This window comes from Zootoca vivipara, chromosome 8 (genome assembly GCF_965207765.1).
Source record: "Zootoca vivipara chromosome 8, rZooViv2.hap1.1, whole genome shotgun sequence".
Classification (NCBI taxonomy): Eukaryota; Metazoa; Chordata; class Lepidosauria; order Squamata; family Lacertidae; genus Zootoca; species Zootoca vivipara.
In genome coordinates, this window is record NC_142591.1 from 73,737,904 (window position 1) to 73,754,528 (window position 16,625).

The 16,625-nt window shown below is 44.3% G+C and overlaps 1 protein-coding gene across 6 annotated transcripts in view; it reads left to right on the forward strand.

The window, feature by feature from the left end:
- Window positions 1-16,625, forward strand: part of COL14A1 (collagen type XIV alpha 1 chain) — a 121,862-nt gene that overhangs the window by 101,335 nt on the left and 3,902 nt on the right. For all 6 annotated transcript variants that reach the window (XM_088675874.1, XM_060277650.2, XM_035126180.3 and 3 more), the window contains 7 exons: window positions 1,696-1,749; window positions 2,595-2,666; window positions 3,259-3,294; window positions 3,662-3,728; window positions 3,899-4,087; window positions 14,943-15,020; window positions 15,275-15,430. In XM_088675874.1, coding sequence (XP_088532000.1) covers window positions 1,696-1,749; window positions 2,595-2,666; window positions 3,259-3,294; window positions 3,662-3,728; window positions 3,899-4,087; window positions 14,943-15,020; window positions 15,275-15,430 — 652 coding nt within the window. The remainder of the gene's footprint in view (window positions 1-1,695; window positions 1,750-2,594; window positions 2,667-3,258; window positions 3,295-3,661; window positions 3,729-3,898; window positions 4,088-14,942; window positions 15,021-15,274; window positions 15,431-16,625) is intronic.

Genomic DNA, 16,625 nt, shown 5'->3' on the forward strand with positions numbered 1-16,625 from the left:
TCACCTGGAATACTGTGTCCAGTTCTGGGCACCACAGTTCAAGAAGGATACTGACAAGCTGGAACGTGTCCAGAGGAGGGCAACCAAAATGGTCAAAGGCCTGGAAACAATGCCTTATGAGGAACGGCTTAGGGAGCTGGGTATATTCAGCCTGGAGAAGAGAAGGTTAAGGGGTGATATGATAGCCATGTTCAAATATATAAAAGGATGTCATATAGAGGAAGGTGAAAGGTTGTTTTCTGCTGCTCCAGAGAAGCGGACACGGAGCAATGGATTCAAGCTACAAGAAAGAAGATTCCACCTAAACATTAGGAAGAACGTCCTGACAGTAAGAGCTGTTTGACAGTGGAATTTGCTGTCAAGGAGTGTGGTGGAGTCTCCTTCTTTGGAGGTCTTCAAGCAGAGGCTTGACAGCCATCTGTCATGAGTGCTTTGGTGGTGTTTCCTGCTTGGCAGGGGGTTGGACTGGATGGCCCTTGTGGTCTCTTCCAACTCTATGATTCTATGATCTGAAAAGTCCCATATTTCCCACTCACTTACAGATCTAACACAGTGGTGCAGTCGCCCAATAGAAACACATTTCCCTTCCTTCTCTGCAGTCTGCATTTCTGGTTTAAGATTTATACCTGCCATTTGATAATCCAGGAAACAACATTTTGTAGCAACTCCTGAAAGTTTCTAAATGCTGGCTTGTATCTCTTGTTGGAGGGACTGCAGAAGCAGTGCTGCTCCCCCAACTTCAAACAGACTGCTGCTTGACTTAATTTATAAAAGACCCATTTTCACACCTAACAAAATACAGTAGGAGGAAATTCCACAACGGCCAAAAGATACAGAAACAGTGCCAAGGTAAATATGCCCAGAAGGTTTGCACAGATATATTATTTAGCAGCTAAACAAGAGATAGCAGCAAAACCTGAAAACGTATCATGTGGTATGATTTTCAAACAAAAGCTAGAAAGAAACTCAGGTAGAGGCATATCTTTTCACTATCATTCGAAGAAGAATTGACAGAAAAGTTAATTCACCCCAGTCTTCAAAGAACTGGAGGTGGCACTGTGGTTCGGAAGCACCAACAGGTAAGAGGACAAACAGATTCCTAACTTACTTTGTTGCCTCTGAACAGTGGCTGCCCAGCTCACATCAGTGTTGTGTGTTGATGTGCAAATCCCTAGTTCTTTTGGAGTTTTCTTGGACATTGGGGACTTCCAGACAGTTGCTATTTTCAAGCAGGATTCCATCAAATACTAGCACAATACCAGGTCGCACAATTCAAGTTGATTGCACCACAAACCTGCTTCCCCCCCCCCCCAAAAAAAACCCCACAGACTTTTGGTGACAACGAAAGCAATGGGCAAAGGGCGGGATAAACAATTGTTTGACACAACATCATATATAACCTCCCTGCAAACTGATCAGAACGAGCGCTCAGTAAAAGCCAGCATCATCTAACCGCCCCGAAAACTTTGCAGAAACGAATCAGGCTTAATGCTTAAAAAACTGGTCGTGTGAATGGATTGGTTTTGTGCTTGTCCTGAACATCCTGTAGAGAACATCAAGAGTTCTGTGGAGCCTGGGATTGTGGCCTTCCTTGTCTTAGTGATCAATACTGTTCTAGTCTATGGGGAAATTGGCCCTGCGTCTTATGCAGGATAAAAAGCAATACTCTAATTTATGTACTTGCCTCTGATCTAGGGCCTGCCAGGCAAAGACGGACCCACTGGCCCTCAAGGGCCACCAGGGCCTGTGGTAAGTAAAAATACACCAAATTCTAGGTAACGTGGATTGAGTATTTGATATGGTAGGAAATACATGTTTATTATGTAAAGTAAGAAACAGCAGTATGCAATAAGGGGGTAACAAACCAGAAATGGAAGCTGAGGGAAGCCGGGAGGGAAGGGGTGAAGATGTGAAATATGTATGTTATTGATATGAGATGTTTGTAATGACAGAAAAGAAAGTTAATAAAAATCTAATTTAAAAAAAATAACTATGTAAAGGTATCTACAGTATTGTATGTGCTAGCTAAACACCAGAAAATACAGGTATTTGGTGTTGTGAGGATATAGGGAAGCCTCCATGAATAAACTAATTTGGGGTAGTCCTCTTGATGGTCCAGCTTGTGACAATCTTAAATTTAGGCTGCATCTCACCATCTTCTGCAGAGGTGGTTAGGCAAGACGCATTGAGTGCATCCTTAGTTCCGGGGTGAGAAAATGCCAACTAGGAAACTTAAATGGAACACAACTTTAATGCCATCCAACTTTGGGAGACTGAAAATTGGGGTGCAACGTGCTTCTGGGTGTGACCCATGCCAAACAAAGTGCAGGTGGGGGGAGATCTTGCGTGGCATTCCAAAATGTGCATTTTTTTGCACCACGCAGGACCATGACCCACCCCCCAAAGCACTTTTTTCAGGGCAAAAGCACAGCCTGAGAGCATGTGAGATCACAACACCCCAAATGGCAGCAAAAAAGAAGAAGATGTGTCCTGTCCCCCCCCCCCAAGGGCCCTTGGCAGGTATGAACTTTATCTGTATGGGACTGTATGGTTCAATTGGTATATGGATGTGTTGTCTTGTTCTCTCTGTGCAGGGAATACCTGGTGCGCCAGGTGTGCCAGGAGTCACCGGCAATATGGGGCCACAAGGCGATTCTGGAGCACCTGTAAGTAGTAGAACACTTTACTGAACGTATCACTATGGCCATCCTTTTTGAGATATTTACCACACAAGTTCAGTACACAGGATAAGCTCTACCTTAGGATTCACAACAGTGCGTATACAACTTCCCTCCAGGGCCTAGCTGGTGTCAGGAGCAGGTCAGCTATAAATCACACGGAGTAAGTGAAGTTAACTCTTTATTAGAAGAAACAGGAGCTGCTCAGTGGTGCCAGGCCTTATGAGCACAGCAACTCTTCCCAGTAGATCTGGCCCCTAGAATGTCACCTAGAAAGGAATGTGGCCCTCAGGCTGGGGGAAAACACCCTTCCTTGATCAAGGGAACTAAACATCTGCATGGACACACTCCAGATTCTCACAATGATACCATACTAGCACTTCACCTGCCAAACTTTGAAGCTGTGTATGGAATGTGCAGTGAGATATGATTCAATCCCATTGTCAGAATTGCTCCTATAATATGGCTCGGGCCCACTGACCTGCGGTCAATACATTTACAAAAAACACCTATTAATCACAGAAGCAGAAGAAAGGGCATGCACACAAATTAATTTTTATTCTTTTTTGTTACCCCGCAGGGACTTCCTGGACCAAAAGGCGAGAGGGGTGAACGTGTAAGTGCATTGTAAATACAGAACTGTACAGAGAGCACAGCAGGCTTATGAATTACTGCAGTTTTTAATTCTTTAAAATAGCTATTTGTTTGCCTACTATATTTACAGCTCACCTTTCATCCATGGAGCTGGAGGTATGCCCTGAGAAGCTCGGTGGGACTTACTTCTAAGTGGACATTGCATAGTATTGTACTGTACTGTTGAAAGCCAAAGGTTACCATGGCAAACTGTGCAAACAAATCAGGACAAAGGCTCAGTTAACCGTTAATTTGCAATCATAGAATTGTAGACTTGGAAGGGACTTCTAAAGGTCATCTCAGGGAGCTGGCAGGTGTTAACATGTGATTACAATGTTCTTATCACACAGGGAGACCTCCAGTCCCAAGCCATGGTACGTGCAGTAGCCCGTCAAGTATGTGAACAGCTTATCCAAGGTGGGTAAAAAGAATTTCCATGTTACAATTCTAAAACGCAGTTGTGGAAGTTGTGATCAAACAACCCACCAGCCCAAGTATGGTGGCCCACTTTCCATTACTGTCAAAATAAAGCTTCATTGGGACCAGTTGTTGAAGGGCAAGTTTTTAGGATCTGCCTTTCTTTGCAGGTCACCTGGCCAGGTATAACTCCATCTTAAACCAGATTCCAAGCCAGTCTGTCTCAACACGAACTGTCCCTGGACCCCCCGGTGAACCAGGAAGGCAAGGGTTACCGGGACCTCAAGGAGAACAAGGATCTTCGGGAAGGCCAGGATTTCCAGGCAGTCCTGGCCAGCCTGGAAGACCTGGTGAAAGAGGTGAGTTGTGAACATCGAGGTTTATAAAACTGGAGCTTGCATGAAGGGTACCAAACACAATAAACTTATGTCTGAAATCAGAGGGTACAAGTAAAGTGGGAGAGATATAAATAGTTTTTAGTTCCTGGATAGCATTAAGTGTGATTAAAAAGAAACACCACACCATGCTGAATTTTTCCGAAATTAATTAATCTCTGAGCAGCAATAATAAGAGTTTCTTTTTGGGAACTGGCCTTTCAGAAACAGTATTTCATGCCTAGTATAATTCTGTATAAAGCATTTATGAAAATGGGGTCAATTTGCTTGATAACAGCCTATCAAACCTTCCTTTTTCCATAGCATTGGGTGAATGGGTGTGTGTATAATCTTAACCATGTTTACTCAGAAGTAAGTCAAATTGAATTTAGTGGGACTTGGCACTGTGGTCTAAACCACTGAGCCTCTTGGGCTTGCTGATCAGAAGGTCGGCAGTTTGAATCCCTGCTACGGGGTGAGCTCCCGTTGCTCAGTCCCAGCTCCTGCCCACCTAGCAGTTGGAAAGCACGCCAGTGCAAGTAGATAAATAGGTACCGCTCCGGCGGGAAGTAAATGGCGTTTCCGTGTGCTGCTCTGGTTTCAGTGTTCCGTTGTGCCAGAAGGGGCTTAGTCATGCTGGCCACATGACCTGGAAAAACAGTCTGTGGACAAATGCCAGCTCCCTTGACCTGTAAAGCAAGATGAGCGCCGCAACCCCAGAGTCGTCTGTGACTGGACTTAACTGTCAGGGGTCCTTTACCTTTTTAGTTTGAGGAAAGTAGTGTTAGGATTGCAGCCTAGGGGTTGCATTCAACTAAGTCGTACTTAGAGTAGACCCTCTGAAGGCAGTTTCTGCATGTGCTGTAACTAGAGGGAAGTGAGGGGCAGATGGGGTTCATCCACCTGGGGAGGTACGGTAGCCCAGGTATGATAGGGGAAATTCTTAATCCCAAAGCTCTGCTGCCTTGCAGGATATCTTCAGGAGAAGAAAGGGCTAAGGAGTAAACCCTACACAAATCTGGAGTGGAGTCCCTAAAATGGTTGGATGGTGCCTCATAAGGCTCCGTCCAGCAACTCCTGCAGCCAAGCTGGTGCCAAACATATTGCTCTGTTTTCCTTTGGACCACATCAGTGAGTCTTGTCCTCTGGGCAGCCCAGGACCTCCAGACACACTGCCCAGGCTTGTGTACTGAAGAGGTCACTTCAGTGCTGCTAATGCAGCAGTTTGACTTCAGAGGCACACTCCATTATCTCTCGAGACAAATGGATACCAATAGATAAATAAATGCCAATAAATTTATACCCCACCTTTATCCCTGATGGGACTGAAGATGTCTTACAGATAAAAACATGAACCGGTAAAAACACAGAAAAACAATATATAAAAAACAATTAAACATTGATAGAATTTTTTTAAAAAGACATATATAAAAATCTGTTAAAAGCATACAGATAATTACCATAAAAGCAGCACAGCACCAACTCTTTCATTAAAAGCAGTCAGTTCCCCAGAGCCAGTTGGAATAAGAAAGTTCTTCATCTGCCAGTGGAAGGTCAATGATGAGGGAGCCAGTTTAGTTTTTCTAGGGTGTGAGTTCCAAAGCCTGGGAGCAGCAACCAAGAAGGCCCTGTGCAAGGATGTCACTTAAGCAATAGGGTTTTCCCCCTTGCCCCATAGGAGGGGTGCTCCAAAAGACTCTTCTGTTTTTTCCTGCAGCAACAGACTAACACTGCTCTTCCTGTGGAAATTGTTGAAGTGGAAAGCCAGTGAACTGTATTTTTCCTTCGCTGGTGCTGTCTTTCCCATATAATTGCATAATTTTTACGGCCTAGTTTCATTTTGTTATTTTAGTAACTACAAATAAAAGTTGGACACCAGTCAGTAGCACTGAGACTGAACAGGAAGGAGCTTGTTTTCCAAACTTTACAGCAGGTGGGATTTTATAACTGAGCAGTTTCAGCTGACTACTTCCCATTGATAGTTAAGGGAAGTTGGAGTCTGTGTGTGTTCCCTTTAATATGCCTCCTGAAATTATTGCAGCCCCATTTGTGAATGATGGATCTTATATGGTGAATGATTTCCACCATTTCCCCAGAATGAGGAAGTGTGGGCATGGCAAGGGGGAAGTAACTTGAAGTAACTTGAAGACAGAATCAATTAATCTGTGCTATCCCAAAAAACGCTTTGTGGAAGGAACGGATTTTGACAGGGAAAGAAGGTATTTCGGGTATAGCTATTTTTCACCCAATTCAAAATTGCAGTACAATAAAAATGCAAGGTAAGAAATAAAAGAAGCAATGAAAATACAGTATTCAGAGGTAGTCCTTCAACAGTGGAGGCAGAACATAATCATGGCGTGAACCTGTCAATAGCCTTGTCCTTCACAAATTTGCCCAATCCTCTTTTAAAGCCATCCAAATTGGTGGTCCCCATTGCCTCTTGTGGGAGTGAGTTCCATAATTTATGCATTGCGAGGGTTGGTTTTTTTAAATTGGTCCTGAGTCTTCATGTCCATCCATTGTTACCTTTAACTCTCACCTCCCTCCTAATAAGCTCTTTGTGGTGGTTTTGCTTTAGTTGTTTGCTCTGTAATGTGCCAAAAATAACTTAAAGGGGCAGCAGTACAGAGGGCACAGAAACAAGGGTGGGTGTGTTTGTGTGTGTGGAGGTGGCAATAACCTCAGGGAGTTTAAGCCTCCTGACACTTAACTAGTTGAAGGCTTAAATCCTGCATACACACACAGCCCTGAGTGTAAGTTTAGAGTGTTACAATGCATCGAGAAACAGTCTGGAACCTGGTCCAAAATTCTTAACCATTCCGACAGAGGCTTGGACTTACTTTTGAGTAAACAGGCATAGGTTTCTTCTATAGTTTTGCTATCCTATGCACACTTTCGTGGGAACAAGCCCCGTTAAACTCAGTGACTGGTATTCAACTATGTTTTACTCAGACCTGTTGATATCATTGGACCCAACTTAGTCGTGTTCATTATTTTCATTGGGTCTCCTTTCTGTAAAGTGTGGTTGAAAAAAAATCACCCAGTGGTACATATTTTTGAGTAGACATGCAAAGGATTGCACCGTGAGTCTTTTGGGAACAAATACAACTTACAGCCTAAGTGACTTCGAGTGCACAATATGGGGGTTGCATTGCGTGTTATATTCCCTGTGCATGGAAGCTATTTTGCATGCTGTAAGGGCAGCTCTTTGGTCATTTCTGTGTGTCAAACATCTTGCTCAGTAGTCATGCTGTGGGCTCGTATGAGGAAACCTTTAAGTGACCTCTGAAACTGCCTCCCACCTAAAAGAAGAAGAAGAAAGAAAAGAAAACCAAAGTCTCTGAGGCCATAATTCTAATTACTTCAGTGTAAGAGGAGAAAAGATTTAGGAGGGCGAGCTTGTCAGCCCTAGGTTTCTATGGCAAAGCTGAACAAAGAGAGACATTGTTCGGTGGTACAAGGCAAAAGAGGGTTGAGGTAGGAGGGGAAGGGGAAGTTGGAGACAAGAAAGGGACCGATTCACTGTTAAAGGGGGTAGACTAAAGAGTTGTGGGATGCTGAAGGAACTGCCTGAAAAAGCATAATTATTTGTGCCACTTAAGCAAATGTCTTGGAGTGTGGAGAACTTAATGCAAGGATTAGGGAGATGTACAAGATAAAGGAGGGCAAACGATGTTTTGGATTGTAGTGATCATTCGCAAACACGCAACAGCAACTTTATAGCCTTGTCTGTAGCTTGCAGGGAACCTGCCAGGGAATTCTGCAAAGGCACAATAGTTTGTGAGAAGAAGAAGAAGAAGAAGAAGAAGAAGAAGAAGAAGAAGAAGAAGAAGAAGAAGAAGAAGAAGAAGAAGAAGAAGGAGGAGGAGGAGGAGGAGGAGGAGGAGGAGGAGGAGGAGGAGGAGGAGGAGGAGGAGGAGGAGGAGGAGGAGGAGGAGGAGGAGGAGGAGGAGGAGGAGGAGGAGGAGGAATGGGATCAAAGTTCTCTCATTCTCATTATTTTTGTTGCTAAAACAGCTGTCAAAGCAAAAGAGACTTTTTGGCAGGACTTGCTTGGAATTGAGATATATGAACATCTTCACCAGCATTAATGGCCACGCTTTCTAATGTCAAAAACTGGTCCCGGGCCAACGCAGAAGTAGGGCCAACTACATTGCATAGTTCAGAAAGCTGACCTTTGGCTAAAAACTGCTTATGTCAGAGTAGTCTTGCAAATGCCCCGTGGAAATAAGCACCCTTGAGCTTGTTGCACAGTTTCAGTTCATTTTGGTGGGACTTGCACAGAACCTCCCAGTTGATTGTGCCATTAAGAACATAAGGAGAGCCCTGGTGGATCAGATCAAGGGTTCACCTAGTCCAGCACCCTCAGATGCATCTCCATCCCCATTGTCCAACCCAGACACTGAGGTCCAGCTCTGAGGGCCTTCTGATGGTTCCCTCCCTGTGAGAAGTGAGGTTACAGGGCAGAGGGCCTTATCAGTAGTAGCACCCACCCTGTGGAAAACCTTCTCATCAGATGTCAAGGAAATAAGCAACTATCTGACTTTTAGTAGACATCTGAAGGCAACCCTGTATCAGGAATTTTTTTAATGTCTGATGTTTTACAATTTATGTTCTGTAAGCTGCCCAGAGTAGCTGGGGAAACCTAGCCAGATGGGTGGGGTATAAATAACAATAACAATAACAATTATACTGTCAGGGAGGCTAGCCAGATGCCTCTGGAAAGCCCACAAGCAGAGCTTGAAGACAACACCCCTCAGAATATTAAGAGTCCCTATCAAAACTTAATTTACAGATCTGTGAATTTGCCTAATCCACCTTGGTACAACCAGAGTCACTTAGCAGCCATTGCTTCCTCTTCTGGCAGGCAATCACAAAAGTTAGTTTTGTGTTGTGGGGGACATTATTTCCTCTTGAATGTTAAGAAGAGTCCGATGAGTCACACCAAAAGCCCATCTAGTCCAGCACTGAATTCTCCCTGTGGCCAACCAGAAGATTATGGGAAGCCAGTTAAGCAGGACTAGACAACATTCTCCCCACTTGTGATTCCTAGCAACTGGCCTCCTGGCCTCCAATGAGGTAGCTCAGCCGGTAGGGCACGAGACTCTTAATCTCAGGGTCGTGGGTTCGAGCCTCACATTCGGCAAAAGATTCCTGTGCTGCAGGGGGTGGGCTAGATGACCCTTGTGGTACCTTCCAACTCTATGATTCTGTGAGGTGGAGGCAGAACACAGCTATTGTAGCTAGTAGCCACGAAAAGCCTGATCTGCCCTGATTTTTATAGCCATCAAAGGTGATGGAACTGAATCTCTCCTGAATCTTTCAACATTCATATTCATTGGATTACCCCAGCTTCCAGTATTCTCCTTTGTGGTTAGCCCTGTCCATAAAGTTGCATTATCTGTGCATGCAAGACAGCCACTGGTGACATGACCCATCGAGAAGTGGTTTCCTCCAAGCTTGGGTTAAGTGCCCCAATGGACAGGGGACTGTGTATAAGTTTAAAAGGTAAAGGGACCCCTGACCATTAGGTCCAGTCGTAGCCGACTCTGGGGTTGCGCGCTCATCTCGCATTATTGGCCGAGGGAGCCAGAGAATAGCTTCCAGGTCATGTGGCCAGCATAACAAAGCCGCTTCTGGCAAACCAGAGCAGCACATGGAAACGCTGTTTACCTTCCCGCTGTAGCAGTTCCTATTTGTCTACTTGCACTTTGACGTGCTTTCGAACTTAGGGTTGCTATATTTCAAACAGACAAAATTCGGACAGAAATGTTGAGTTTTATTGGCAAATAGGCAAACCAAAATGAAGTTTTTGAGAAGATATTTTAAAGGGAAATCGCCATAAATGACGCTGCTGACAGGGGTTGCCATATGTCTGGATTTTCCTGGACATTTTTAGGTACCCGGCCACTGCTTCCAATTGCAGCATCCTGACTATGTCCGGAAAATTCCGGGCATGGCAGCCCCAGTATAAGTACTGTGTTACCCTAGCAAAAGGACAGAACCAGGCTGCTAGCTTCACATCCCCCATGCTGGATTCTTCCTTGCTGTTAAAACTAGATATGATCTCAGTGAGTCTCCTGCCTAAAATTTTATTTAGGCTGTTTGAGAATTTGGATCCCAATGTCCTTCGGGTGGAGGCAGGGGGAGAGAAACAAGCCATAAATAATGTCGAAATAGCTAGGAGATGTTCATTTGCCTGGATATGCATGTTTTGAGCAGTCACTCAGCCTGAGAAGCGGTAACTCTCAAGGCAAGGTGGTGAAAAGGATTTGGGAGAAGCCAGCTAAAGTTGAAGTTGGGGAGGCGTTAGGGCTTTTAGCAGAACTGTTCTGTTCAAAAGGGGATGAAATTTCACCCAGATGGTTAATTGCTCTGGTGGGAATGCATTTAGCAGAGGTGTTCGTTGATCTCTGTTTGATTGTATCGTTTGTATCCCACCTTTTCCTATATAATGTTGTTCCAGATTATTTAGGTACTGCACACCCTCTGATCCTTCCTACGCCCCCAGAATGCTAGTCTTTAAACTGAATGGAGTAAAAAAAAAGACTATAATTTATGTTTTAATAAAGCAGTGGAAATTGTCGTAAAAGGAGGCTCTCTCCCCTTTCTCTTCCCTCTGGTTCCTATCTGCAAATGAGCTCCTCATTAGCATTTTTCCTATCCAAAAAGCACCATCAATTTGTCGTGCCACTGCAGATAAGAGGCGGGATGAAATCAAGATGATGCAAAGGAAGGAAAAGGCTCTCTGAAGTCCTTTTTTGTGCTTCTGCCAACTTAGATAGCTTACAATTCATTCCTGCACTAGCAGTTTACTGACACTAAGCACATGCTTCCTTGATGAGAAGTTATTTTTAATACTCACAAACAATTCAAAGTTTTTGTTTTTAGAAAAATAAAAGTTAGTAATTCTGAGAGGTAAACTATGTTAGCTTGCCAGCGACTGAGCGAAGAAGCAGCTTTTCAATGGCTCGACTTAACCAAAACATACTATGATTGAATTTATAATGTTGACACCCATTGTTGTTGTTTAGTCGTTTAGTCGTGTCCGACTCTTCGTGACCCCATGGACCAGAGCACACCAGGCACTCCTGTCTTCCACTGCCTCCCGCAGTTTGGTCAAACTCATGTTGGTAGCTTCGAGAACACTGTCCAACCATCTCGTCCTCTGTCATCCCTTTCTCCTTGTATCCTCCATCTTTCTCAACATCAGGGTCTTTTCCAGGGAGTCTTCTCTTCTCATGAGGTGGCCAAAGTATTGGAGCCTCAGCTTCAGGATCTGTCCTTCCAGTGAGCACTCAGAGCTGATTTCCTTCAGAATGGATAGGTTTGATCTTCTTGTAGTCCATGGGATTCTCAAGTGTCTCCTCCAGCACCATAATATAACCTTCTTTATGGTCCAGCTCCCACTTCCATACATCATTACTGGGAAAACAATAGCTTTAACCATACAGACCTTTGTTGGCAAGGTGATGTTTCTGCTTTTTAAGTTGCTGTCTAGGTATGTCATTGCTTTTCTCCCAAGAAGCAGGCGTCTTTTAATTTTGTGACTGCTGTCCCAAGCTAAACACTGTCAGAGCAGCGCTGTGCCACAATTTTCACATGCCAAAATGGGCCTCCTGGTTATCTCAACAGAGGGCTGTATTCAGCTAACCCATTCCGCTGGGGCGGTGTGGCTTTCCTATCTCTCCCCCCGCCCCGAATGCCCTCTGCATCTCCCTTAAATCTGCTCTGTAGTGTCAGGCGTACCCCCCCCCCAAAAAAACAACCAGTGTCAGAGAGCTGGGTCAGATGCAGGTCAGCACACAAGACATTCCTGGATCAAATCAGAAGCTGGGATGGCTTTCGTAATTCCTGGACTGTCTCCGGAAAATTGGGACAGTTGGAGGGTAGTTTATTTATGGCTCCTTACAGTTCCAGGGCATGTGACACTGTCCTCTGCTTGCAAAATTTTGGGGGCAGACGTATCGCTTCATGTCCATTCAGTGTGTGTCTTGCTGAAATCCTGCAACTTTTTATACCACAAATGCGTGTTGTTGTTTGGGATCTTAGGGGATACTTTTTAGCAAGATGGAGCTGAAGATTTTGTGGTTGATTTTTGTGGGTGTGCTGTGTTTTCCTTGCTCTTTTTTCCTGTTAGAATTGTTTTATATTTTGAATGGAATTGTCGCCCGCTCTGGGGTCACGTGATGCTGAACATTTACCGTATAAATAATAGAAACGTTTCAAATAGCGCTGGGTCCAAGGCGGAGGTCTGGAGAATCACTCTTGTGCTTTTGCCGCTTGCCTGTACTCTCTGCTTTCTAAGTTTAAAAGCACACATTTCATAAAGCTGGCCTCCTGAATGCATCTCTGAATCTTTAATTATAACAGAAAGCCATGACCTCAGCTTTCCTGTAAGCTTGAATATGATAGCATCGGTCCAAAAAAAATGAAACGGAAAAAAACACACCCCAAAACACTGGGATACCAGCCTAGGAGCTTGGCCTGGTTTTTGCTATAATAGCTTTGCTTAGATTGTGCCAAATCACCTGACTGTGTCTTGCCTCTGCAACGACACTGTAAGATATTCAGCCTCATTCTCCACCCAGATGAGGCCCGGGAGCTTACCGGTATCATCCACTAGTTAGTTTAGGTTTTAAGGCAACTAACCGTGCCAACATCAATTCAGTCTTAATATATTTTGGTTAAGTTGGGAACTGTTGCTACAGACCATACCTTGTAAGGGGCCTATGAGAGTGTGATCTTATTATATATACGGTTACAGGTAGGTAGCCGTGTTGGCATGGGTCGAAGTAAAATAAAAAAATTCTTTCAGTAGCACCTTAAAGACCAACTAAGTTTTTATTTTGGTATGAGCTTTCGTGTGCATGCACACTTCTTCAGATATCACCCTCCCCTCCCCACCCCCTCCCCACTCCTTCTCCACATAAGCGCCTGGGGACTCCTATTTCAGTGTATCTGAAGAAGTGTGCATGCACACGAAAGCTCATACCAAAATAAAAACTTAGTTGGTCTTTAAGGTGCTACTGAAAGAATTTTTTTTATTATATATATGTATTTTTAAAGAAATATCTCCCTGAAAACTTCATGGTTCCCTTGGTTGTCTTTTGACGATCCCCCCCCCCCCCGGTTGCAATCCTTTGCTCATGTACTCGGGAGTCAAGACCCATTGAGCTCATTGGCGCCTGTGATCTGGTGATACACGTGTAGGTTTGTGCTCTGAGAGCTGTAATGAACCCGGAGCACATTCTTTAAACAAAGTCATTTTGGCAGCCTGCAGCATTTTTGTTCTTCGAGGGGAAGTTTAGAATTTCACACCTTCTCTGCTCAGCAACTTTTGTGGGCTGTGAGTGAGGTGATTCTTCTTGACCCGGGTCTAGCGCTGTGCTGAATTGGAAGAAATATTCCCGCTGTGCAGTTAAACGCTGCAGAAAATGTGTACAGGTGGATGCAAAGGAGTTGCGCGGCGCATCTTAACTATTGAGTCTTAAAAGAGAGCCATTGTACCTTCTGGCATTGATTAGTGACTTCACAAAGCTATAGCAGCGAAAGAGAATGAAGGAAGACATCGTTTTTACATTTAACAGGCTGAGCTTGTATCACCTGCTCTATTTGAGCTCTCTCTTTTTGTTAAAAACATTCTAAAACCATCCCTATGCAGCTTAAGGAATGAGTTGCGCTTACAGGAACATCCAGTAATGACTGTTACATCAAATTATTGGGAAGTGTTCTGATATTCCTACCGTTTCAGAGGAGGAAAATAAAATCCTTGAGCGTCCCATTATAGCAAAACTGGCTAGCTACTTCAGAGTTAAAGAAAGACAACAATATGCTTAAGAAAATGCGGTTTGTTCAATTATCAGAACAACGAGGCTCATTCTTTGACAGATGCATGTATTTGGAATGCTGTCCATTTGAAATTTGGTTTACCTTGAATATGTAAATATTTGTCTTATTGGAACCACAAAAACTACAAGAAATATATTTCAGTGATTCTAATAAAACCAATACTGAAATTAAAATAAAGATCAATTTGACAGCATTCCAAATAAATGCAATATCTGTTGAAGAATGACCCTTTACATATAATTTATTCTTATTTAAGCTTAAATGTGCAGCATATTGTGTGTATATGTGTGTGATTCAAGTAGGAGTGGGAGGCCAGCCAGTCTTTAAGGTGCCACAAGACACTTCTGTTGTTTTTGTTGCTAAAGACTAACACAGCAAACTCTCTGGAAATTGTTCGTTTTATTGTTGGCATCTGTCTGTCTTGAGAGACAGTGGAGGTGTGTCCTATTCGGGGTCAAACTGTTGGGGAGTTACAGCACCTACTATGGCTGTAGAGTCCGATATTGGAGTGACAAGTTTTATTGCAGCTGGGGCAGATGAAGGTATCCGGTTGTGCCGCTGCAAATGCACCATGGCATTTCTTCTCTTCTCTGCTAAACGAATGTCAACAATAGCATACAAAATGGGGGTTTATGCTTTAACCAGAAGATTGAGGAGATCATGCAATGGGAAAGTGGAGGCCAAACCAGAACTGTTTTGTGAATCGACATAGCTTTAATATAAAATACGTTAGCAACTTCTGACTACCGTATCCCAGAACGGTCTTTATTTTGCTGTATGTCAGCAATGTCTTCTAAAGTGGCCCAACAGGACTGCGTAAAGAGCCACTATAACAGGAAACTAGCTATACCAACACCTTCCAACGAGGCTGTAACAGAGGACGCAACAGAGCCATTTCTCCTTAATTAATAAAAGATGCTCACGGAGAAGCATTAATCAACTCCCCCCTTCCCCATCTGTTCTGATTTTTATACTCTCTTCTTAACAGGTTTACCGGGAGAGAAGGGAGAGCGAGGGAACCCAGGTGTTGGGACCCAAGGCCCCCGGGGCTCACCAGGGGCAGCAGGTAAATTCACCATACTGACCATATGCCCAAATGATATGCAATGGTCAATACAATTAAATGTGCATTCCCACGCATAATAAACAACAGTCGGTACAAAGTAACGTCTGGATCCTTTACACAGAGTGGCTGTATCATAAAGAACATGTGTGCAATCATGTTCGGTTACTCAGGTAGTCTATACCTGATGTCTATACCTCTCATTCTGCGGCAGTGGCAAGGTGACGTTCTTACTGCCGCTTCTCTGTTCCATGCAGGGCCTCCAGGCGAAAGCCGCACAGGCGCCCCGGGACCACAAGGTTCACCAGGTCCAAGAGGACCACCTGGCCATACAGGTGCTCCTGGGCCGCATGGCACCTCAGGGCAACCAGGATACTGTGATCCCTCTTCCTGTGCTGGTTATGGAACAGGTGGTGAGTATGTTTTTCCAGGTTAGCCTCCCCCCCTCCCCACTTTGCTTCCCAGAAATGTCTTCAGAATGAGGTAGCTCAGTCAGTAGAGCACGGGACTCTTAATCTCAGGGTCGTAGGTTCTAGTCCCAGGTTGGGTGAAAGATTCCCGCGTTGTAGGGGGTTGACCCTCGTGGTTCCTTCCAGCTCTACGATCCTAGCGCTGAACTGTATTTTTTGTGATGCTCGATTTTCAATAAGTTGTGGCTTCGGGAACGAGGGAAAGGATCTGCAAAATCAGAAACAACACCCCCCTCCTGCAGTCACACCTGTTTGCAGCCATTGCTCTCCCAAGTGATTTGGAAGCTATTCTTTTTACCTGAAAGGACCTTGTAATTAATTGCCCCAGCCCGCCAGGGATCTCATTGTCAATGTGATGGTGCCATGGGGGCGTGCAACCTAACCAGCTTAGCTACTTGGTCTCGGCAGCGAAGGCAAACAGAACTGCCCTGCCTTCTCTCCGAAGACCCTCGAAAGTGCATTTGGACACATATCTGTGGGTGCACTGAAGTACACACCCTTGTATTCTGACACAAATGTGCATCCGGGCCACTACGGATACAAAGTTAGTGGGCTTCCTCTTCCCCATAGACACACCCTTCTGAGCATCCCCTCCATGTTCACATATAAAAATAAAACATTTCCTGATCAGTCATTGATACCGTTTTAAACACTTCAAAAGAAAGCCATGCGCAGAATCTCAATGCATACAAAAACAACAAAGGCATATTAAAATCACAGAGACGTGGAGCATGTTTGCATGTTTTCTTACTGTAGGGACTTTTAGTTGAAGGGAGGGGATCCTAGAGAAGTTTGGGGTTTCTTTTAATTTTTTTAAATGTCAGTAAAGTAGCCAGGGTGGCCTTCCCGAAGCAGGGAGTTCCAAAGATGAGAACATAATGCTGAGGCTGGCTTCCCTTCCAAGGAAAGAGAATTCCAGAGAGCTGTTGCCACCGGGCTAAAAAAAAAAACCCTTGCTGGCTTCCTTCACAATGGTGGCAGCGTTAGTGTAATGCGGTAGAAAATTATGTCAACTGATCATACTCTTTACCTAGGAGGCTCAGAGGAATAGAAGGAGAGCCTTCTGGATCAACCCAAGGGCCCATCTAGTCCAGCCTCCTGTTCACACACAGTAGCCAATCAGTTACCTGTGGGATAG